This window comes from the organism of the source record quoted next (genome assembly GCF_019968985.1).
Source record: "MAG: Porospora cf. gigantea B chromosome Unknown PgB_NODE_332_length_21976_cov_133.038, whole genome shotgun sequence".
Lineage (NCBI taxonomy): Eukaryota > Apicomplexa > Conoidasida > Eugregarinorida > Porosporidae > Porospora > Porospora cf. gigantea B.
The window spans coordinates 1-21,976 of NW_027178938.1; the positions used below are offsets into that span (position 1 = coordinate 1).

Here is a 21,976-nt window from a genome sequence, read left to right on the forward strand (position 1 = left end):
GCGGCGCGTTGGCCCGATATGTCTGCAGGACTTTTTCCCCAACGCTCCTGAACCATCCATGCCCAGAGTGGTCAAAGAGGGCGTCCCCAAAACAGCCCAGGCCTGCAACAAGGTCTGGGGTCATGCGGAAGGGCACAATTTCGGGTACCGGCAGGAATCGGCCCTTATCTAGCGCGATTCCGTAATCAATATGGATCAGTTCACCCGATTCCAAATCCAGCAGGATGTTGTTGGTGTGTCGATCACCTATTCCAAGTAGGTGGCATGTCTGCGTGGGAGACGGAGAGAGACCCCACCATACTCCACGCCGCGAGTGAGACGGCGTAGCGCCTTTTGGCTTCGAGAATATCTCGGGCCGACTGGAACCTCTCGTAGAAGAAGAAATGTAGTGCGGGCCGGAATCGCGGCAGGATATTGCTCCGGAACACTTCGTGAAGACTGTGTGCAAGTGATGAGCGGTTCCGAGACCGCCGCAGGTAGCTCTCTCGCTCGGTGTGAAGCAGCTTCTTACACTCCTCGTTCGTAAGGTCACCTGGGAAGTACTTCTGGTGCAGGCCGGGCAGCTTGGCCGACCCAAGAAGCACTTCGCCCAGGGTCGCTGTCCCAGCCACCCATTGAATGACCCCATGCTGTGGAGAAAGAGGAATGACGCCATAAGTGCGCAGTTGCACGCCCTTCAAGCCCCGCTCGCGGCTGAACGTCTGGTTCATCAGGCGGAAAATTTGCTGCATGGTCGAGTCGGATCGACAGTCATCCTTAGCCTTGACCAGGTGCCGGTGCGCGTGCCCCTTTCTGTCGAATACAACCAGAATCTTGGGTCTGTGGATGCCAGACGCAGTCATAGAAAACGTGCTCTCTACTCGGTCAACGATGCATTCCGGGTGATCCAAGGCGAACGCTTCGAACCCTGCAACGGACAGCCCAGTGACTGCGTCCTCATTGATGAGCGTGATCATGGGCTGGACCCCCAACGATGCGCAATGCTGCTTGTACACGCGATTGAGCTCCGCATTGCGGGTCATCTTACCCTTGGAAGCGCTCTCTGGCACTTCCAGGTCCGCAAGTCTGACATAGAAGTCGGAGGTGACCTTCATAGCTTCGATTGTCTTTGAATAGTTGGCGCTCTGGGATTGGGATTTCGCCTCTTCCACTACCCGTCGCGCTATCGCCTCCCTGCTGGTTCTGGAGAACGCCCATATAGGGTAAAACGCCGCGAAAGGGAAGTGCACAAGAAGCTTGACAAGAAGAGAAAAAATCGCCTTGGTCATCTCACTGACTGGTTCCTGAAGACGTGAGGCGATCTGGGGAGTCAGCGGTGCCAAGTGGCGCAGCTGCGCACGGCATGGCGCCTCCAGCAATGCAACCACGCACGCAGCGACCTCATCGGACTCCACGGCAAGAAACAGCGTTACCACTCGGGACGCCACTCGGACGTCGCAATCCACTACGGCGAGGTAGGACCAGTAGGTCTCTAGGGTCTCTCGCACCAACCAGTCGGCCACCGACTCCTCCATATCCCCGATGTTAGATTCCAGCGAGTGAATCTGGTGGTCCAGTCTCCGTAGCACCGCCTCCACCTCTTTTCGCTGTGACTTACTCGACTGCTTCATTAGCCAGGCCCGTCTTGTCTGCATCCCTTGCAGCGTCGTTGTCCGCTCTTCGATGATCTGTTGGGCCTCCGCTCGAGTCGCCGAGTACCGCGCAGCATCGGCCTGCTCCAGCATGGAGTCCAGCAGTTGTCCGTACTCGAGCAGCGCACGGCTGCGCCCGGTTTTGTGTTGGAGGGCCTCGTCGATGAACTCTTTCTTGACCTCCTGCACGGACTTCACCCCGAGTTGGACTGACCACTGGGCCACATCGACTAGCGCCTCTACGCGAGCCGGACTCTTACTGTGCTGCAGGTCGCAGAGCACCCCCGGCGCCAGTCGAAGGCAGACCCGGCGCAGCTGCTCGTCGCCCGTGCACCACTGTGCGCGGATCACCGCCAGCTGCACCTCGTGCCTCCAGGTATGCTCTGCCGGCAGCGCCTTCAATGTGCGGTATGCGAACTCCAGCGCTGCCCGAGCCTCGCCGTCGTCGCAGAGGAACTGACACCAGTGCGTAGCGTACTTGGGGTCTCCTACCACGCCCGCCTCCAACTGGCTCAGCCAGTCCTCCGCCCAGCGCCGGCACCGCGCTTTCAAGCGGATCGACTCCTTCTGGGAGGCAAGGTCGTGGTACTCGGCCAGCTGCGCTTCCCACGCGTCGGCATCCAGATCGGCTGTAATGCCGGCAACTAACGTGTCCACATCCGCCACTTCGAACGCCAGATAATGCGAACGCGTCATGGGCTCAGCCTGCTCGGGGTAGACAGCGCAGATGTTGTTGTTTAGAGTCTTCAACAAAGCTGGAGGTGGGTGAAAGCCTTGCGGATACGACCGGATCTCCTCACAGAGCGCTGCGCTGGGGGTAAGCTCGAAGTGGCGGTTTTGGAGGTGCATTTCACAGAGAACAAGGCCTAGTTCGGGCATGTCTAGCTGCAGAGCTCGCTCTCCAACCGCCACCAGATTCATGCTACGAAACATCTGAGAGAACTCGCCAGCCACAGGCGTCTCGTCGCGCGATGGCAGGACGTAGTCAACCGCCCTGGTGAGAAGGCCTCTGTACACCTCCAGGAAGATGACAAGCACCGTGGAAACCGCGTCTGACACCACCGTAGGCGGCAACTGCAGCTGTGCGTCAATGACCGAGGCGCATACGGAGACACAGGCGGTGCCTCGTGTGGCCCAGTCCAGCAGGAGGACCACCAGCAGCGGAAGCGGGTCAGGGGCGTTGATTACCGAATGCCACGCGTAGAGCTGGCACCAGCACTGCAGACTCTTGGTTGACAGATGCGCTCGAAATGATGGGCAGTGGCGCGCTAGCAAAGCAAGCATGCCGCCAGCGAGGTACCGGTATACTGCGCGCGGGACGGGCTCCGCGGAGCCCGCGACGCTCTTCAGGATGCGATCGGCATCGAACAGAGCTGGAAGCCGCGAGTTCAGTGAGTCGGGGGCGCCCGCAGACCCCGGTGTGACGTCCAGTTTTAGGACTCCGCTCTTGGTCAGAAGGACGCCTGGGCGACCACCACAAAGCAGGTGAACCACCAGAATGACGCTGGAAAGAGAAGGACAACGACTTGAGTCTACCACTGGCGTCGATCCCCTGGTGGCCACCAGGAGAAGCGATAGCAGCTTCTCCGCCACATGCACAGGGCCGCGCTGCGCCCACACCTCCTCTACAAAGCAGCTCAGCGGCGCTTGGGGGTCTGGCGCCGCTAAGTGTGGAAGCGAGGCGCAGGGCACCTCAACGGCCCGCGCTGCAGTTTTGGCGCGTTTACGAGGAGGGTCGTTTTCCTGTTGGCCAATTGATTGAATCTCGATCAACGCCCAATTGGGGAGGGCGGCTAAAGCGATGGTGAATGACCACTGGCCCGAGTAGCAGTTCGTTCCCGGCAAGTCCTTCCAGCTGCAGTCGCGGACGACGCCGAGCAACACTGCGTAATTTGGATGGTCCCGACAATGGAGTGACTTGACTAGAGATCGAAGCAGGTCGTAGTCCGTGTTCCGAATGTTTCTCACCAGATGACCCACCAAGCATACTGTTCCTGTGGACGGCAGCTCTGCAAACAGAGAAGCGGCACATTTCCGTCGCTGCGTGAGAAGCCAACCGGGGGCGCAGTGCGTGAAGGTCGCTGACAGCAGGTCAAAGAATGCGGGTCTAATGTCGCAGTGGGCGATCGTTGCTCGCGCGAAGCTCTCGGAAAGGCCGACATCGGGGATCAAAGCCATAGCAGCCAACAGCAGCACCGTAGAGCTGTCGACACAACCATGATTGTCGAGAGCCTTCCGAAGGCTCCCCACGACCATGTCCACCTTGACATCGAACTCGTCGCCCCACAAGGCCACCGCCATCAACAGGGCTGATTCCGTGGCCACCACGTTCACAGCGTTGACCTCGGCGGTCGCCGCGGTCTCTTCTTTGCCCAGCAGCGCAACGATAAAGGGCAGGTATCCCACGGGCACGGTGGCATCTTGGAGGCGTCCGGATCTGATGGCCTCCTGGGCTGCAGCCAAGGGCCAGTCGGGGTGTGAGGGGAGCGACTCCCAGAGGCAAGTCACGTCGGTGAGTTCACGGGCCCAGGGTGCGAGGCCTGGCGGCAGCTGCGTCTCGAGCTTCTGTAAGAGGCGGGAGTCCATCCAAAGCGTGTCCGTGTCGACGCATGACAGAAATGGGCGAGGCGAGAGCCCATGCGCTGCGGCCGCCAGCGCCATCAGCGTGTCGCCCATGAGAATGCGCTCGGGGGCGTTGGCGGGGTGACGCGACACGCGGAAAACCTCCCGATAGGTCGCACCAGCTGATAGGGGTCGTACTCGCGTCAGGGAGTTCATCACGCGAACCACGATGCCAATAGCCTGCAGCCGGTGGAGATTGACAAAGTCGGCCCACTTTGTCACGTCCAGTAGCGAGGTGTCAACAAAGTCGAGCGACAGCAGCGGGACAACGACGTCACTCACAAGACACTGCCGTGTGCGCGCTCCAGCCGTGGAGTTCAGCACGGCCACCATGGGCAGCATGACTCGAGACAGCTCCGTCTGGGTTGCTTGGCCAATATCGGCAGTCCACTGGGACAGGTGCCCAAGGAACTCCTCTTCTGCCCGTTCTTCGAAAGTACCCACCAAGCCGGAAGCTTCAACACACCCCACTAAACACAGCCACACCGCGCAACCCAAGACGGGCAGAGGTACAGATCTGGCCCGAGGAGCTAGCGCCTTCAATAGAGGCGTCAGCAGCTCAGGAGACGTCATTCGCCGCGAGAATGCACCGTCGTGCTCCAGGCACCCTCCGTTTGGACAGTCACCCCCGACAATGCGAACTCGAGGCGACTTCTCCGTCAGCACAGCGGCAGGGTCCAATGATGAGCAGTCCAGGCGGACCAGTTTTTCCAAAAGAAACCAGGTGCTCTCGGCCTCGTGCAGAACGGATACCAGATCTGAGAGGCGCTCGGAAAACAGAACACGAATCGGTATGCATGTTTCTAAGCAACGGAGAATTACGTCGGACTCCACAGCCGGTCGACATAACCGTCTGGGAGTGCCTTGAGTGTCGTCGAAGGGTGGTGGACGGAGAAGCTCGAGGGCGTTCGCCTCCGGCGCCGTACCGCGGAGGCCTAGTCGAGCTAGCAGTCCTTGGGCGTCGGAAGCGCCGTACAGCCACGACAGAGCCAACAGCAGTGACGGGTTGGGCGTCGCATGGAACACTCGGTTCAGAAACACGTGGAGAATGCGGCCCTTGTTGTTTATTCCGGTCCAGTTGTCCTCGTCAGCGCCAGGAGTACTCACAGGCGAGCCAGCTAGGTCGTCCTCCGCCGACCACAACTGCAGCAACAGTGGGCAGCGGCGGATCGTGGAAGCCGTCCAGCCCAGAAGCAGACACACCGACGAGACGTCCGCCTTGAACTGCGGGAGCCCGACTTCATGATTCATCAGCCAGGGGGCTATTCGAGCTACCCTCTCCGTGGCCTGGCCCGCTCGTACCTTGGAGCAAGCTACTCGATTGACAAGCGCCGACCCCTTAGAAGGATCCACGGCCTCGACCATGAGGTCGGATTCCAGTGACATTAGCTCGTCCAATCCAGAGAAGAGGACTTTCAAGGTGACGCTCTGCAGCTCAACGATGCAGGCGGGAAGTGCATGGAGAGAGGGCGCCAGGGCGTCCACAGTTGCGCAAAAACTCTCAATGACGTTGGTGATCTGTCCGTTGACCCAAGGGTTGGACACGCTGAAGCTGTAGAGGTCTCCACTCTCAAAGGCGGCCAGTACGCGCTGCGTGGCCGTATTCAGCGAGGCCATGGCTGCGTCCTGGTCCACTGCAGGGCCCGCGGATGGTGCAGTCACGGCCGCTCCGAAGGTAGTGGACTCCTGGGGAGGGCGTTGCAGTGGGGAGAAAACTACGTCCTGAAGAAGGACGTGGTATTTGCGGCCGAGCAGCCAGTTTAGGCGACTCCTGACGGGCGCGTCGAAGGGGGTCTGGGGCGACAATGGCGGACACGGAGGTGCGACAAGGCCGTGCTCGTCCCAGATGCTTGGAGTCAGCCTCTCCGCTCGGGGCCTGGTCGAGAAGAGCATCATGTGGGCAGTAGCGTGTTCGAGAGTCATGAACCACTGAGGCTTGGTCTCTTCTGCGAAAATAGATTTGCGTTCAGAGGCCACAGGAGGGCTCGAGAAGACCTCTAGACCCAGGTTCCAACAGACGACAGAGAGACTCGTCTCTGACACGACTCCCGGATCAACCCACGGGGGACAGTATGGCACGTCTGAGGAACCGAGACAGGCGCTGAGAGCGCCCATCAGACACGGGAGAACAGACGCAGACGGCGCTGTCTCGGCTTGCGGTAATTGCAGCGAGGTCCCGTGGAGTGCCGCGCGCACAGCAACAGCGAGGTGCACTCCTAGTTGGTCGAGCAGGCTGAAGTCAGATTGGCACCGCGCGCAGCCGTTGGGCGACAAGCAGAGCAGCAGCGGGCGCGTGCGGGCAGCCAGTCGGGTCAGCGCGACACCGAAGACGTGGCGAATCGACGGGGAGCTAGAGTCCCCTGAGCGGGTTGCCAGCTCCAGGTAGCTGAAAAGCACCATCTGCAGTCGGGAGCGAATCTGTGGAGCGCTCAGGCCGCTGGTCGGCTCAATGACCGCCGCGAGCTGGTCCGCCTCCTCCACCTCGGACAACAGCCAGTTCCCGGTGAAGTCGACTTGTGTCTGGGAGAGTCTACGGGATTGAGTGGCGTAGACGCTTGTCCGAGCCGTATCTGCCTGCAGTACCACCCGGAGGAAGTCATGTGGAATTCGAAGTGCTAGGCTGAGCGACGCGCTGCACATTAGTTCGAGGCCCTCGCGCCACTCAGTGATGGCCGACGAAGAATTCGCAGCCGAACCCTCGCAGACAGTCTTGAAGTGGTCTCGAATGAATGAAGGCAGTACTCGAAGCAGAGAAAGCAGCAGCTTTCGAAGCAGCGACTGCACGAGCACGGGATGGATGCCCGAGAATGACGCGCGACAGTCACAGGTGACGGTAACGGGCAGCACGTGCTGGGAATCGAGCACGAAATTGACCATGGTGACGACAGAAGATCGAACGTGGTGTGGTAGGAAGGACCACTCCGCCAGAGCGGTCTCGAAGGCAGCCACCACGTCTGTGGGGGCCTTCATAAAAGTTCGCAGCAGGCAGTTTGGCTCGACACTGAAGACCTCAGCCATGCTCTGCAGTGAGGCCTCCAGGACGGGACCGGAGGATGTGGCGTTCTGGACCAACCACTTGACAAGGCCGTTACCGGAGACGACAAGTTGTCGCGGGCTGCACCTCGAGGCGAATGCGATTCTCCAGAGGCGAGCAGCCGTTCGGATACGTTTCGGCTGCTGGGACTTCAGAAACGACTGCAGCACGCTGAGCACTGTGCGACGGCAGTTGGAGAGAACCTCCTCACCCAGCGGAGAGCTGAAGACGGGGACCATGCCTGGCCGTCCCTCTAGGAAGGCGTCCAACATGCCTACGTAGTCCTCTGCCCACGCGCCGGCGGGCCCTGCATCTTCCAACACCTGGGCGACGTGCGTGATGAGCTTCTCGAGAGTGACCTCGGCGATGAAGGCGAGTGCGCACTGCTGCTCTGGCACGGCGTGGCGGCCTGTCAGCAGATCCCTCTCTTCCAGGAACATGCATCCGCCTTCTGTCTGCACTGGGAACGGAGGGAACAACTCCAACATGATAGGCCAGGTGGGGGATTTCCGGGAGTGTACAGCTGAGTATGGCAGGCACGCGAGATCGGTGACGATGCCTTTTACTGTTTCGGAGTCGCTAACGGCTGCAGACCCGCGTAGGGACACTCGCTCTGCCTCGCGGTGCATGTAGTCGACGAGCACGTCGATAGTTTCATCGACGACCCAACATATCGGAACTGGCGAGTGACGTGTGAATTTGGGGCTGTACTCTGCAAGCTCGCTGGCGAATCCGGGTCTGCGCACTGAGTCTGCCAACCCTGCAGTAAAGACAGCTTAACTACCGCACGTTGCAATTGAGCTCGCTTGGCCACGACACCTGTGGTAGACCGGAGGGTGGCGAGGAGTTCCGGCACGCTCATTAATAAATTCCCGATTGCCCCGCAGTATGACTCCAGTAAAAGAAGTCATTTTCTAGTCACGATGATGCACCCTGTCAGTCGTCCTCCAAATTCAGCCATGCAGTACGAGCCTGATAGGCCATTGACTCCATTCGTGTCTGTGGGCCCCGTTATCGGACTCGTGACCGACAAGACGGCTCGAATTTTGGCAGAGGTTTCGGCCGACACCGAACTACAATGTTATCTCATGGACGAGGGTGGCGAGCAACACGGCGTCAGCCAACGCATGGTCGCCAACAAGCCGCATGTCTTCGCTTTTTCCGGGCTGTCTCCTGACACGCGTTACAAGGTTTCCTTCAACGTTCCTGTCCCCGGCGTCGTCAAGTCGGTGTTCCGCACCGTCCCCTCGCTCTGGGATATCACCAAAAAGCAGGCACGACTGGCCTTCGTGTCCGGCAATAAGTACAGTGACTTGAGCGAGACTGTCGATACCCACGCGGACCTCTGGAAGGATGTTTACAAGAAAGCCCGTCGAGGAGACATCGATTATTGCATCCACATGGGAAACCAGGTCTACCTCGCTACCGACAACGAGAAGGAGCACAACAAGGGCAGCGACGAGCATCTCTCTCGGTTTTACCCATGGGAAGTGGCCTATAGCCGACTCGTCGGCAGCACTCAGGCCAGTCGGTTGGCCCAATACGAAGATATTCTGCACCTCTTCCGCTCGGCGTACCGCAAAGCTTGGAGCTACCCCACCACGCGACATGCGCTGGCCAACGTTCCCAACCTTATGATCATGAATGAGGCTGATATCTGCCCCGGCTTCGACAAGAACGTGGAGTCGGACGACTCGAATATAAACGAGTTCCTGTCGAAGTGCGCGTACGAAGTTTACAACGAGTACCAGCGATCGCTTTTCGAGGACTACACCCCCATGGGCTACGGCGAAGCCGAGAAGGTTGGGCAGGCTCACCACTTTCACGGCTTCGGCGGCGTAGGCTTCATGCTCCTCGACACCAGAGCACACCGTGTCTTCCACGACGGGTTGGGCGGCGAATGCCGCATGCTCGGAGAGCGACAGTGGAAAGACGTCGACTTTGCTCTGTCGCCCAATGGCTATTTTGACAACTCCAAGGTGCTCTTCATCATCACTCCTTCCCCTATCTGCCACATAGGAGCAGGCGCCACCAAGACGCTGGGTGTCAAGAAATCTCCCTGGAGCCACCCCGTAGCCGTGCCCGAGGCATCCATGCTACTGTCCAAGGTTTTTGATTGGAGAGCGGCAAAGGCTGGGCAACGGGAGATTATATTCGTTTCCTCCGGCCTCGGCGAAGGCGGATGCACCGATATTGTCGACCTCCGTTACAGCAGCACACGCGACCGAAAGCTTGACCGCGCCAAGCAGATCGTGGCCGGCAACATCACAGCGAAGGGGAGCACCTCCAGCCACATCGGTCACGCGATGAGCCGAGGTATGGAGAATCACCTGGGCAACCACCACCAATTCTCTCACTTTGGGTGGACCAAGAAGAAGAATTTCGCTGTTGTCAATGTTTACACCGAGGGCGACCATGACGTCTCTCGGAAGTACCGTGACATCGTCTTTGATTTCAACCACGTCGTTGCTTCCAAGCATCACCGAAAGGAGAAGCTCACCCGAACATCGAAGAAGCGGCGCAACGTGTGTTGCGGCGGCTGGGCGAACCCTTGCGGCGGTAGGGGCAAGGCCTGGGGCCTCGGAACCCACGGGCACGCGAAGGAGCCACGAAGCACTGAAGAGTTCCAGCACGCAAGGTCCGCAACGTCGAGTGTGTCATTCACTTCTGTGTCGTCGTCGGAGTAACTTAGCAGTAGTTTAGTTTCTTTTTTATCGAAAAGTCGAAGAGAATAACTTTATTTATAATCAGAGATTAAAAATATGTAGATGCGTTATTTTCTGGAGTCGTCTTCACGACTGGAATTGTCTTCACAGACAGACCGTCGCAAGCGCCAACACTACATCTCTGGCATCCAGCGATCACCCAGAGCACACTTCACCTCACACCATAGCATTGGGCGGCCGATGACATCGACTCCGGTTCATCGAATGCTGGTGCGAACTGCCCCGATCTACGAAACGTCGGACGAAAGCGACACCATCGACCACTCCAATACGCGCCGGGCGCGTCTGGTCAACCGGGCTTCTATCGTACGGCTGCCGCCCACGACCAGCGGGCCAAACTCGCGACGTATCGCCAGCACCTCACTCCACACCATCACTGCCAATAGCCACACGCAGCGCAGCGCGAGGACAGCTTCGGCGGCCTTCTTCTCGAGAGAGTTCTGGGACAGCGCGCTACGGATCATGCTGCAGCCGGTAGAGCACGCCTCCGCGGACGAAGTTGACCTAGAAGGCTCGGCTTTGGAGCAGTCGCCGCTGCGTTTCAGCCTGGAGAGGCTGTTACGGAGCTGGCTTCGGGAATTCGTTGTAACATTCTTCGTCTTGTTGAACGCAGCATCTGTCGGCATACAAACCTCTCAAGGCCTGAACAACGACAACGGCGTCTTGCTGAACATATGTCGCGCGTACGAGCAGCTGTACCTTCTCGCGTTCTGGCTCGAGATGGCGTTAGAGTTCGGGGTCTTCGGATCGAAATTCTTCGTGAATATCTACGCCATCAATGATTTTTTCATCCTTGTGATTTCCAGTATTCCGTACGGCGTTTCCACCGGTATTTACGGTCCGGACTCTGTGCAAGCCCGTGCCTGGAAGCGGTGCAGCATTTTTAGACTGCTTCGTGTCCTCAGATTCAGTTACCTGCTCCGCTTTCAAAAATTCTTCCGAGAGTTCTGGATATTGGTCCGAGGACTGGCGTACTCGCTGCGCGTGCTCGCCTGGGGGATGGCTTTGTGCTTTCTGATTATTTTTATCTTTGCGGTTCCATCCTGCACCTATATCGGTGGCTCTCCAACTTTTCATGGTGCCTACGACGGCTGGTTTCAGGATCTGACTGGTATCGACATCGCAAACTACGCGAGTTACCGATTCGGCACCTTAGGTCGCAGCATCTCCACGCTGTTCCAGGTGATGACCCTGGATGCTTGGGTAGAGCTGATAGACCCATTGATCCTCGCCTCGCCACCCGTCTACTTCTTCTTCCTTATGTTCGTGGCGGTCACCTGCTTCGCATTTATGAATCTGTTGACAGCAATAATAGTCGAAAGTGCCCTCAACTTCAGTAAAGACGAGAAGGAGCGGGAAGAAGCGGAAGGGAACCGGAAACGCGTCCGCCTGCAGGAGACCATGGAACGGTACATGAAGAAACGAATTCTAACCAAGCAGGAGTACCTCCAAATTCTTCGCTTCAACCCCAAACTCAGCATGTTGCTGAAGTCATTCGGCGTCCAATCACTCGACGACGTGCATTCCATATGTGACATCCTCGCAGACCCCGATGATCCGCAAGCCCATCTACCAATCAAGGAGTTCCTCATAGGGATCCAACGGTTTAAGACGGGCGCAGCCCGAAGCAAAGACCTCCTGGAAGCTCTCAGCCGGCTGAGCATCCTGGAGAACTTGGTACGACGCGTTCTACTGCAAGCGCGAGAGATGAAATCGTATGACCGTGTTTACCGGCGACAGGTTCATGAGGACGTGCTGAACATGCAAGAACAAGCGACCGCTATCATTGAAGCCGTCGCAGCGCTGCAGAAAACTGTTCTTCACAGCAATTAGCGTGTTGTTGCTTTCGTGCGCCAGGTATGAACCGCATTTTTTTAGGACAATTGAGTCATTTGTCAAAGTGTCTTCACCTCAAGAGGAATGGATCCAAGACGAGCCATTCGATGATTTGGAGGCTCAGGGATCGCTCGGTTGTGATTTTACGATCGTTCCTGGACGCCTTTTTTCGCGCCACCCGCGGGTCGACGACGCCTCCTACAGTACTGCCACACCTGAACGCCGTCCGGCCTTTCGCCGGAAACGACGGAAACTGCGAATGCGAGCAGACTACGTCGTTCGTTACTCGAATCTAACTCCTCTCGTAGACCCCGCCCCAGGACCAGAGTTCCCGATGCTAGCTTCGCCCACCGCGATAGGTGTGGCCGACTGGCCTGCATTTTCGGACGTCGACTACGGTGCAGGGTCTGGCTTCTCCTCGACCTCCTCGGCCACGGCCGAAATACCCCTCCAACCGTACTCATCGATGACCTCCGACTCGCCCAAGCCCACAATGGTGAGGCGGCTGCAAACCTTCTCGCGACTTATTACACGGAGACGACCCCGGTCCGAGGAGTACCAAGACTCCAGTTCGCAGTCAGAATCCGAGATCGCCGGTCATTCGAACCGCCGTCGCATTCTGGGCCGAACCGCCGGAATGCGGCAGCTAGCCTCCTCGGTGCACGTGGGTAGCGCGGGCCTGAAGCCTGCCACAGGGACGCTTCCCTCCGTGGTTTCGGAAGAGGCTACGGCGGAAGTCACCTCTACCATTCGTAGCATGGGCCTTCGTCAAGCTATGGAGTCGGGGCTGCACGCTCATACCTATGCCGCGCTGTTTGCCTCTTTGCTCGTCCCTGTGGAGGACCAAAATGACCAGGATTCCGAACTGCGTTTGGCAGTGGAGAACTCCCAGCTCGAGCAGTCTTCAGTGCGGAGCAGGATGTCGGTGGGTGCCGTCTGGGAGGGGTTAGGCAGATTTTCTTCCACTCATGGTTGTGGGAGATCATGGTTTGGATAGGTATCGTATTGAACTGCGCCGCCATCGCCATCTCGACCACCACCTCGCGAAGTGGAAAAGAATCCACGCTTCTGCGATTATGTGGGACCTTCGAGCACGTCTACCTCCTCAGCTTCTGGGCAGAGATGGCCTTGCAGCTGGGTTTGTTCGGCTCGAGGTTCTTCGTGGACATGTATTCGGTGTTTGATATCGGGGTTCTCGTGGTTTCGGTGGTTCCTTATGGGATCTGTACGGCTATGTACGGATCCACCTCCAGAGAGGCGAGTGCTTTCTCCCGCATGACGATTGCCCGCACACTGCGCTTGCTACGTGTGGTCTCCGCGCTGCGGCACGTCATCTTCTTCCGCGAGTTTGGCATATTGGTACGTGGTCTGACGTCCTCCTTCCGTGTCCTCTTTTGGGGCTTGCTCATGGCGTTCCTCATTATTTTCATGTTCTCTGTACCCATCACCACTTACATCAGCGAGGGAGAATTCAAGGGCAAGTACAACGGCTGGTATTTGGACATGATCGGCATAGACATTCACGAATACTCCCAAGCCCGTTTCGGAACTCTGCCGCGTACGATGCATTCCCTGTTCAGCGTGCTCACGCTGGATGGGTGGGTCGAGATGATCGACCCAATAGTAAACATATCGCCTCTTACCTGGTGGATTTTCGTTACGTTCGTGGCAATAGGATGCTTCGCTTTTCTCAACCTGCTCACTGCAGTGATTGTCGAAAGTGCGCTAAACTTTTCTAAGGACGAGGATATGCGGCTGGACCTGGAGACCACCGATGCCCGAATGTGGGAACTAGGGGGGACTCGTTACACAGACGCATCCAGCGGCGCATCGAACGGGACAGAGGAACGGACATTCTGACGAAGGCTGATTATGTGTCTCTTCTGCGAACTAACCCAAGCCTTGCGCAGCTGTTGAGGTCGTTTGGGTGCAACGACATCGACGACGTGCATTCCATATGTGACATCCTCGCAGACCCCGATGATCCGCAAGCCCATTTACCAATCAAGGAGTTCCTTATAGGGATCCAACGGTTTAAGACGGGCGCAGCCCGAAGCAAAGACCTCCTGGAAGCTCTCAGCCGGCTGAGCATCCTGGAGAACTTGGTACGGCGACACCACGCGAACTTGCGCGAGATTCGCGTCGCCAGCAAACGCAGTCGACTGTCAGCAAACGCGGACCTTCAGCGGCTACAGGAGCTGCTAGACAAATGCGCACGTGGTGTCAACGAGCTCTCGGACTTGGTGCAGGCGCCGGCTCAGCTAAGGCGACAGCAAGTCGTGCTCGATACACAGACAAGTGGATGAGTGCGAACATAATGGCCAAATTGATGTCTGTTCCGGGCCTAGACGCACTTAAGGCTCTCCTTGGGAACGTGGAAAACCCCATTGAAGAGCGGATGCGGGGACTCTTCTGGGTTCGCCATCACGGCACTGCAGCTGCTCTGCCTGTTCTCCTTGAAGCCCTTGCAGACAAGGAGTCTGTACTGCTTCGTCACGAAGTCGCGTATGTGCTGGGCCAGATGGGCGACCTGGACTCCATTCCCCATCTCACTACCCTCCTGTGCGACCTGCATGAGGATGCCATGACGCGCCACGAGGCGGCAGAGGCTCTTGGTGCGATTGGCGACGCTAGCTCGTTGGCAGTACTCCGACAGTTTGAATTCGACGAGAACACAGCAGTGGCCGAGACTTGTTACTTGGCCATTCGACTGATAGAGAAGAAGAACAGCTCTGGCGTGCCCGTAGATGAGGAGAGAGTGCGATTCTATCTCTACTCCCTTAAACAGGGAGAAGGTCTCGAGTTTAGCACTCGAGATCCTTGTTTGTCCATCAAGGGAATGGAGGCCCCAGAGAACGTTCCTGTTCTGGGGAAAATGCTCCTCGATCCCGAGTTGGACCTGTCCTTTCGTTATGAGGCGCTGTTTACTCTGAGAAACATTGGGACTGAGGCCGCTGCTGAAGCTATCATTCACGCCCTACGGACGGATAAGAGCTCCGCCCTTTTCAGACACGAAATCGCGTTCGTGTTGGGGCAGATCCAAACGCACCAAGCAACCTCTGCCTTGTGCGACTGCCTTGCCTCGGAGAGCGAACACAAGATGGCGCGCCACGAGGCGGCTCTCGCCCTAGGGTCTGTCGGGGCTGTGCCCGCCTCTTCCTCCGTGGAGGTGGAGAACTGCAGGCTTCTAGCTTACAAATATTTGCAAGAGTTCAAGATTCACCCTAACGCGGTGGTGGCCCAAAGCTGTCTGGTCGCTCTCGACAACATCGTCAAGGAGTTTGGTGAAGTGCAAGTGCAGTGACATACATTCTGGCAAGACTTATGTATAATCACACGTTTTATGACGCTGTCTGAAGGGTGTCCACGGCTGCTCGCAGCTCAACTGCAGTTCCTAGGTTTTCCAGACAGCCACAAGTGGAGCCGGTCCACCACGGCGTCTGGTCTGGAGAGCCTGCTGAGGTCGGCGGCCCTGAGGGATCTGGTGTTATGGTTAGAGGAGACCACTATCAGATTGTGGAAGCCCAAGGACCGACAGCGCCTCAAGGAGCCCGCGTCTTGGATAAGCGGGTTCGAGCGGTACCTGCGTGATCTGGGTGTGACCTTGGGTCCCCAGGCCCACGTCAGCTCCTTTCTCGACGGTGAGTAGCCAAACACGTGCCACACAGCCCTGCAGACGCTTGTCAATATGGCGCTGGAAGACGTCTATCTCGATGCGCTTAATTCCAAGGAAATCGCCACGCAGCAGCCTGAAGCACCATCGGTGTCAGAGCTCTCGCTGACAGCGCCACTGAACACGTGGCTTGATTCTCTATCGCTGCCGCAGGTCCAGACGCACTGCGTCAGCGATGTAAGGTCTGGTCTGAACGCAGCTATAGCGCGATCAAACCCAGCCCAAGCCGCACTGCCATCTTCCTTGCCCCCAGGCATTACCCTGCCTCTATGCGAGGCCTCGCTTGAGCAAACGGTGGAGAGCGTGCTGCGTCTGCACCACCAAAGGCAACTGCAAGAGATTCAAGAGGACATTAACGACACGATTGCCGCCTTGCAGCTCGTTACGGCGAACCCGCAGACGGACGCGTCTCTAGGCGTCGTGGGCACTTAGAGCCCGCTTGAGTAAACGATTTCGCTTTCTAATTTCCTTGCGCACCTCCACAGAGGTCTTCTCGTGAGTCTCGATCTTGCTGTAGATGCCAGTGGTCGCGCTCCTTCCGGAGGCGCTTTTTGTGGTTCACTATTCAAGAGGACATCAACGACACGATTGCCGCCTTGCAGCTCGTTACGGCGAACCCGCAGACGGACGCGTCTCTAGGCGTCGTGGGCACTTAGAGCCCGCTTGAGTAAACGCTTTCGCTTTCTAATTTCCTTGCGCACCTCCACAGAGGTCTTCTCGTGAGTCTCGATCTTGCTGTAGATCCCAGTGGTCGCGCTCTCCTTCCGGAGGCGCTTTTTGTGGTTCACTACAAGTGCGTTCACGCCTGGGAGATTGTTCTTCAGCTCTTCGTCGTGCGTAGCGTGCAACAGAGCTTTACGGCGTCGCAAGCGGACCATCGAGTCGTCGTACTTGCCGACGTCTGCCTTGTTCTTGACGTCAAAAGTCTGGTATGTGTCGGCGTGGTCCATCTGGGGACGTGCGGTCTCCTCGACCACGTGGCCTTCGAGATAAAACCCATCAGCGTCCATCGAAAATCAGGATTTCACTGCTATGGCAGGCCCCTATCCGCTTACCAACTATGGCAACACCTGCTACTTCAACAGCTTGCTGCAGGCAGTGCGTGCCTCGCCAGTGTTCGTCAAGTACGCGAAGCGAATGGTACGGCCTGGGGTCGGAAGTCGATCCAAAAGTGAGCTTTCGCGGGCATTCATGGCTTTGCTGGAGCGGCCCAGCAATCGGAAACTGAGAGCGATATTGGAACTGCTAGACAGCGGAAGTGGGTGAACGGGCAGCTTCTACCAAGCTACGTTGAGAATGTCGGAACAACACGACGTGCACGATCTCTACCTCGTCATGTTGGACGCCTTGCTGGAATGCAGCCCCAACAAAAATTGGGTGGACGTCGTTCTGGGCGTTGAGCTGACAGCGGAAACGAAATGTGTTGAGTGCGGCGTGAGTGTTAGGTAGACGCATTACAGCACGCCTCTAGGGTGCCTGCCAAAAGCCCTTACTTTCGTGTGGACATTGCTGATTCCTTCGATACCACCGTTAAACCCAAAATCGAATACATGACGGCACAGGGCGCACGCTATCGATGTGGCTTTTGTAGAGTCCAACAACCAGCACGACGCCTCGAGACTATCACTGACATACCTCGCATGCTGGTCGTGCAGCTGATGAGGCTGCGCTTCGACGGCGCCAAGAATTTCGACACCATCTCCATTCCAGAGGACTTCCTCCTAGAACCGTACGTTCGCTTCCCATGGATCCTACGCTCAGTCATCCTCCACGCTGGTGATCGCTCCCAGGGCCACTATGTGGCCCTGGTGAAGGTGGGGAACCAGTGGTGGTTGACGAATGATGAGGAACTCAGCAAGGTGTCCGTTGCCGAGCTTGACCTGTACTTGGGCAAATCACAGCCGAACACCGAGTTGTCACAGATGCTTTGCCCATACCTGCTCTTTTATGAGCGTGAGGATCAGGTGTCCTAACCTGTACTCCTTCGCAGATCGGGACCAGATTCACCCAGTGATGACTGAAGCGTCCGTATGTGACACGTACCTTTTTATGAAACAAGTCTAACGTTTTTTTCATGGGGAATATAAAGATTAATCTAATGACGAAGCTGTTCCTGATAGTACTTCGCCTGGCGTGCGGCAACGGAGATATCGCTACCCAGCTGAGTCCCTCCCGGGATTTCCATCCCAGCCACCATTCCACTGTCATTCACAACGACTACGACGCAAACGACGACGTCAATCCCAGCGGGTTCACCCCGAACTTCGGTGTTGCGGGACGGCTGGAACAGTACGCTGATCAGTTCACCAACGTGCCTATGCCGGCGTACCTTGAGGGTAAACTCGAAATCAAGGACTTCACTAGCCTGACAGGCTTCCAAACGGAGCTCCCGGACGTGGACCCCGAGAGTCCCAGGTTCAAGAAAGTACTCCAAAAGAGCATCCGGACAGTGCGACTGGTGACCAGCGCAGTTAAGGGACTAGTCGTGCCTCAAGAGTTCGTTCCGCTCGTACGAGAGGTGGCTGACCTCGGCGTTGTTGCTGCCCAGCAGGGCACCGAAAGTCTCAACGACGTCCCGTCGAGCTTCCAGGGCCTGCTTAAGGACATCAAAAGTGAACTTAAAGCGATAGCAGGGCTCTTTCGCGCAGTGCGATCTGTTCGCGGCAAGGCGGTGTTGAACGCGGAGGAAATAGAGACGCTCAACCACTTCATCAACGACGCTACATTCGTGCTTTCCCCCATGTATATTGTATCCGATCAGCTCGCGGGAGAGGCCGAGGAATACGCGAAGGCCGCCCTCGCCCGGCTGCAGGCCATGGCCCCAAGGCTCTCGGGTGCAGCCATCTCTGGTATCGTCATAGGCTGCGCAGCCGGTATCCTCGTCGTGGCGGGGACCGTCGCAGGAGGCATCTGGTACGCACAGTCTCGCAACGAAGAGTGTGATTAATGTGCACGTGAAAAGAGTAATTATGTCGCAACGTGACCCCAACGATAGACGCATCAAGCCCATGAGCTTCGTAAGCTTTCAGAGAGTGTACAACCCTAGCTTCGAGAGCATTGACCTGCCAACTTCTTTCACTTTGCACAATGGTGCACAGAAAGTTCCACTGCCAACCAAGAACGAATTTTTATCCCTGTTCCCAGTCCACGAGGAACGACCTATGATGGCTTGGCCGCCGAGAGAAGGCCATCAGGCCTCAAGAGCTGACAGTGCAAGCTCTCCAATATCACCTTTCAGGAGTACCTTACGCACCCTCAAGGAGCAGGAAAGCTTGCGGAATCCGCCTCGAATTCGCGTAAAATACAGTGCCGTGCCGTCTCAGGAGGCGACCTGCGATGGCCCAACGATACAGTACCCGCCACGACTTGTCGAGGATGCGTACACGCGTGCGGAGGACCGGTCGTCTTCAGCCTCTGGAGTGCAGTACTCCGCTCCCAGCCCTGCGGGCGTCCGCGGGGCTGGTTGCTCGTCGCGCTCTCCCGGCCACCGCAGAGCGGCGACCTCTCTAACGGACTCCTTTGCCGACTCTTGGGACAGCTCTGCGCCCTCTGAGCAAGCTACGGCGGTCCGCGGTCAACACTGCAGGTCCAAAACCATTTCACCGCGACACATCACCCTGCATGTGAGCGTCCCGACCTGTTGCGCGTGCAAGAACTTCAAGCGTCTGCGGGCCTGCGCGGCCGTTGCCGTGTCGATACCATCTGAGTTGTGATCCATTCCATCAATCTCCGACTACGAACTGCGCGTCGGATGGCTCGTCTAGAAGTCTCTGCGAGGTCTGCGCACTTCGGTTGAAAAGCAGCGGCTGCGTCTCCAGACCCTCCAACGCCTGTTGCTGGCGGTCAAAAAGGTCCTTCAGCTTGTCCTTGGTGTCAGTACCCATCAGTGTGTGGAGATTCCGTGCAATGAGCATGGGCAAGGAGTTGTGGGAACTCTGCTTGTTCAGAAGTTCCTCGGGTATCGGCGGCGTTGCCTTGTTGTCCGCAAGCTCCTGCCATCTCTGCTTGTTCTTGTGGAGATTGTTGTATACGGGTAGCAGGTCTTTTTGGTTCAAATCAACCATGGTTTTTAACAGAGGGTCCACCACGAAGGAGATGAATCCTCCTTGGCTCCCAGCCATTTTTAGGTGGTCTGTTCGGTCACACAATACGCTCTTAACGTAACCTAGTATAGCCTCATCATCACCCTGCTGATAGAACTCCTCGGTGACTCGCAAACTCCAGCTCATATGCTGACTCCAATCCACGCATGTGTGCCCCAAATCAGCGCACTTCACAGCCATTTTGGCCGTGAAAATGGCGTCGGACTCAACAGAATGGAAATCAAAATCCTCAGCGCCCGTTCGCATTCGGAAACCGGAAATGTTCTTGAAGTGCTCCGACATGTCCGTTGCCAGGATGTAAGTGATCATGTTTTTCCTTGAAGCTATTTGGAGTCGCGAGTCACTGTCTTTGAAGATGTCACAGTTGGGGCTGGATTTGACGGGGGCCGATAACTCACTTCGCTAGGTATGTGAACAAGCAGGAGCAGTGCATGTTCTCGAGAGGGGCCTTGTCGTTGTAGAGAAGGGCTAGCGGGTGCTCGATTCGAATGTAGTACTGGTTGTTACGGCCAGGATGCCCAACGTCATGGGCTAGCGCCGCCACGATCAACTCGACCTTCCGCTCGGCACCGAACAGCAGGCTCGAGCCCAGTCCTGACTTGTTCACGAAGACACATGCGGCGTGACAAACGAAAGCGCCGTGTGTACCGTTGTGATAAGGGTTGTCTTCGTAGCTGTGTGACGCCGTCGCATCGCTCACTCCTCACAGATGCACCAGCACAGCGACTGAACAGTGGTGTAGTCTGTGCGCAGGATACCGAGATGCGGCTTCAGCATGCTGCACCCAACCTCGAACAGGATGTTCTCCTGCGTCTGGGATAGGGACAGCATGTCCAGGTCCCAGTTTTCTCCGAACTGGCAGCCCAGCACGGCAGGCTGTGTCCACACCACGCCACACTCACCAGCTTGTTGGCGCTGAACTGCACCGCCTCCGCTGGTCGATGTTGCGCGCGAACTGCGGGAGCAAGCGGTTGTAAGTCGTCGATGGCCGACCTGGTCGACATAGGCGTGCTGTGTTCCGAGAAGCTGGAATGATCCTTGGCAGGCGCCGCTTTGTACACGCCCAGCAGGTTGTCGAGGTCTTCTCGCTTCTCTGCGGACACACGGTCGAAGTGGATAGCATTCAGCTTCTCGTGGTGCGTGAGCAAGTGCAGAACGTCGGAAAGCGTCCTGAGGTGCACCATATGCTCGCCCTCTTCGCTAGGGGCGGCCGCCTCATAGTGTTTCTTTGCCGTTTCCACGATGTCCACCAGTTCCTCAGCCGCCGTCGACGTTTTCTTGCCGTCGGTGCCCTTTTTTTCCAGGGCGTCCTTCAAAGCATCGATCTTCTTTTGGCTAGCCACCACGGTAAGGTACGTGATTCGCTCACTGACGTCATTTAGGTAGGACGATGCCGCAAGGGATAAGAAAAAGATTACGGTGGTCATAATCTCGATGAGCACAGACTTCCACTCCCCGACGTACTTGTACATCAGAACGGCAAGAATACCAGGCCCCGCGATGTAGGACACCGTCAAGAGCGAGTTAGCTGCCACTGCCCAGGTCGACCGGATAGTGATCACCCTAGCTACGATGAACATGAAAATCAAAGTGAATGTGAAAATATACTTGCTCAGCCAGTCTCGAAGAATAATGCTGTCGAACATCCAGGCAAGGAACTCGTCACTCAGAATGGTTGTGAATGATTCGAATTGATCTGGCTGGAAGGGTGGGAGCGAGTCCCAGAAGATACCGACATTCACGGGAGCCAGACTGAACGCGAGCTGTATGCAAGCCCTACCGTTCTCACTGCAGCGCAGAGGCATACGGCAACGGTTTCGGCATGACCCTTTGACCAAAGCTTCTTATGGATGCTCTCTGTGAATGTAAGCAGACCGAGGATCAATGTCGTTGGGATGGCGGTGGATAAGAGCAACAGGACGTCTGAGAGCGGCAAGTACATGCCTTGCCGAGAGATGCACAGAATCAATATAACCGCCGTGGACAAGATCATTGCCGATATGCAGAGCGCCCCTGCGTACCTAGCAGATACGTAGGTCAACTCCCTCCTTGACTCCAGATACTCCTGTTCCAAGGCTTTTTTCCGGAACACCAGAGGAAACAGTTTCGTCTTCTGCAGAAACTGAACACGGCTCATCTCAGGATTGGCTTTGCCCGAATATGACACGATGAACTGCTGGATCTTGCCGTACTTCTCCAGGGGCGTTGATGCCTGCGAGACTAGCTTGCTCACGTCAGACACGCCTCGTCGGGTTGTGTTGGTTGTGGCGCTGATGGTTCGACTGGATCGCTTGTGAGGCATCAGGCGTATCTAGATACAAATTGTTGCATTACAAATTGAACTGCGCGTT

The 21,976-nt window shown here is 57.0% G+C and overlaps 10 protein-coding genes across 21 annotated transcripts; 7 read left to right on the plus strand and 3 right to left on the minus strand.

Moving 5' to 3' along the window:
- On the minus strand, positions 1 to 8,149 carry KVP17_000273 (uncharacterized protein; the record flags this gene model as incomplete). 2 transcript variants are annotated; one of them, XM_068519794.1, is made up of 3 exons in its annotated part: positions 1 to 268; positions 297 to 8,047; positions 8,077 to 8,149. In XM_068519794.1, coding segments are annotated over 3 exons (8,092 nt in total), but the record flags the coding sequence as incomplete, so codon positions are not given. The 2 variants fall into 2 exon arrangements, with proteins under 2 accessions (XP_068375324.1, XP_068375325.1); XM_068519795.1 differs by lacking the exon at positions 8,077 to 8,149 and having other exon boundaries at positions 243 to 7,916.
- A 97-nt stretch (positions 8,150 to 8,246) lies between these two features.
- KVP17_000275 (uncharacterized protein) lies at positions 8,247 to 9,974 on the plus strand (the record flags this gene model as incomplete). The annotated part of the gene is made up of 1 exon (XM_068519825.1): positions 8,247 to 9,974. The coding sequence occupies one exon, from the start codon at positions 8,247 to 8,249 to the stop codon at positions 9,972 to 9,974; it is 1,728 nt and encodes a 575-aa protein (XP_068375327.1).
- A 243-nt stretch (positions 9,975 to 10,217) lies between these two features.
- Positions 10,218 to 11,846, plus strand: KVP17_000271 (uncharacterized protein; the record flags this gene model as incomplete). Its single annotated transcript, XM_068519773.1, has 1 exon — positions 10,218 to 11,846. The coding sequence occupies one exon, from the start codon at positions 10,218 to 10,220 to the stop codon at positions 11,844 to 11,846; it is 1,629 nt and encodes a 542-aa protein (XP_068375320.1).
- Positions 11,847 to 12,108: 262 nt separating this feature from the next.
- Positions 12,109 to 15,153, plus strand: KVP17_000266 (uncharacterized protein; the record flags this gene model as incomplete). Of its 4 annotated transcripts, XM_068519730.1 has the most annotated exons (4): positions 12,109 to 12,774; positions 12,804 to 13,633; positions 13,663 to 13,954; positions 14,008 to 15,153. In XM_068519730.1, 4 exons carry the CDS (start codon positions 12,109 to 12,111, stop codon positions 15,151 to 15,153), a joined length of 2,934 nt encoding a protein of 977 aa, XP_068375310.1. The 4 variants fall into 4 exon arrangements, with proteins under 4 accessions (XP_068375310.1, XP_068375307.1, XP_068375309.1 ...); XM_068519729.1 differs by lacking the exon at positions 12,109 to 12,774 and having other exon boundaries at positions 12,972 to 13,633; positions 13,663 to 14,155; XM_068519727.1 differs by lacking the exons at positions 13,663 to 13,954; positions 14,008 to 15,153 and having other exon boundaries at positions 12,109 to 12,846.
- A 39-nt stretch (positions 15,154 to 15,192) lies between these two features.
- KVP17_000272 (uncharacterized protein) lies at positions 15,193 to 15,954 on the plus strand (the record flags this gene model as incomplete). 3 transcript variants are annotated; one of them, XM_068519777.1, is made up of 2 exons in its annotated part: positions 15,193 to 15,490; positions 15,518 to 15,954. In XM_068519777.1, the coding sequence occupies 2 exons, from the start codon at positions 15,193 to 15,195 to the stop codon at positions 15,952 to 15,954; spliced, it is 735 nt and encodes a 244-aa protein (XP_068375321.1). The 3 variants fall into 3 exon arrangements, with proteins under 3 accessions (XP_068375321.1, XP_068375323.1, XP_068375322.1); XM_068519779.1 differs by lacking the exon at positions 15,518 to 15,954 and having other exon boundaries at positions 15,193 to 15,498; XM_068519778.1 differs by lacking the exon at positions 15,193 to 15,490 and having other exon boundaries at positions 15,538 to 15,954.
- Positions 15,955 to 16,157: 203 nt separating this feature from the next.
- Positions 16,158 to 16,532, minus strand: KVP17_000267 (uncharacterized protein; the record flags this gene model as incomplete). Its single annotated transcript, XM_068519749.1, has 1 exon — positions 16,158 to 16,532. One exon carries the CDS (start codon positions 16,530 to 16,532, stop codon positions 16,158 to 16,160), a length of 375 nt encoding a protein of 124 aa, XP_068375311.1.
- A 22-nt stretch (positions 16,533 to 16,554) lies between these two features.
- On the plus strand, positions 16,555 to 17,495 carry KVP17_000269 (uncharacterized protein; the record flags this gene model as incomplete). 3 transcript variants are annotated; one of them, XM_068519759.1, is made up of 3 exons in its annotated part: positions 16,714 to 16,780; positions 16,808 to 16,956; positions 16,983 to 17,495. In XM_068519759.1, the coding sequence occupies 3 exons, from the start codon at positions 16,714 to 16,716 to the stop codon at positions 17,493 to 17,495; spliced, it is 729 nt and encodes a 242-aa protein (XP_068375316.1). The 3 variants fall into 3 exon arrangements, with proteins under 3 accessions (XP_068375315.1, XP_068375316.1, XP_068375314.1); XM_068519758.1 differs by lacking the exons at positions 16,808 to 16,956; positions 16,983 to 17,495 and having other exon boundaries at positions 16,555 to 16,788; XM_068519757.1 differs by lacking the exons at positions 16,714 to 16,780; positions 16,808 to 16,956 and having other exon boundaries at positions 17,163 to 17,495.
- A 101-nt stretch (positions 17,496 to 17,596) lies between these two features.
- On the plus strand, positions 17,597 to 18,469 carry KVP17_000268 (uncharacterized protein; the record flags this gene model as incomplete). Of its 2 annotated transcripts, none has more annotated exons than XM_068519755.1 (1): positions 17,597 to 18,469. In XM_068519755.1, one exon carries the CDS (start codon positions 17,597 to 17,599, stop codon positions 18,467 to 18,469), a length of 873 nt encoding a protein of 290 aa, XP_068375312.1. The 2 variants fall into 2 exon arrangements, with proteins under 2 accessions (XP_068375312.1, XP_068375313.1); XM_068519756.1 differs by having other exon boundaries at positions 17,621 to 18,469.
- Positions 18,470 to 18,491: 22 nt separating this feature from the next.
- KVP17_000274 (uncharacterized protein) lies at positions 18,492 to 19,235 on the plus strand (the record flags this gene model as incomplete). Its single annotated transcript, XM_068519808.1, has 1 exon — positions 18,492 to 19,235. The coding sequence occupies one exon, from the start codon at positions 18,492 to 18,494 to the stop codon at positions 19,233 to 19,235; it is 744 nt and encodes a 247-aa protein (XP_068375326.1).
- A 9-nt stretch (positions 19,236 to 19,244) lies between these two features.
- Positions 19,245 to 21,927, minus strand: KVP17_000270 (uncharacterized protein; the record flags this gene model as incomplete). Of its 3 annotated transcripts, XM_068519761.1 has the most annotated exons (5): positions 19,245 to 19,995; positions 20,024 to 20,299; positions 20,326 to 20,501; positions 20,528 to 21,388; positions 21,415 to 21,927. In XM_068519761.1, 5 exons carry the CDS (start codon positions 21,925 to 21,927, stop codon positions 19,245 to 19,247), a joined length of 2,577 nt encoding a protein of 858 aa, XP_068375318.1.
- Between the last annotated feature and the right edge of the window lie 49 nt (positions 21,928 to 21,976).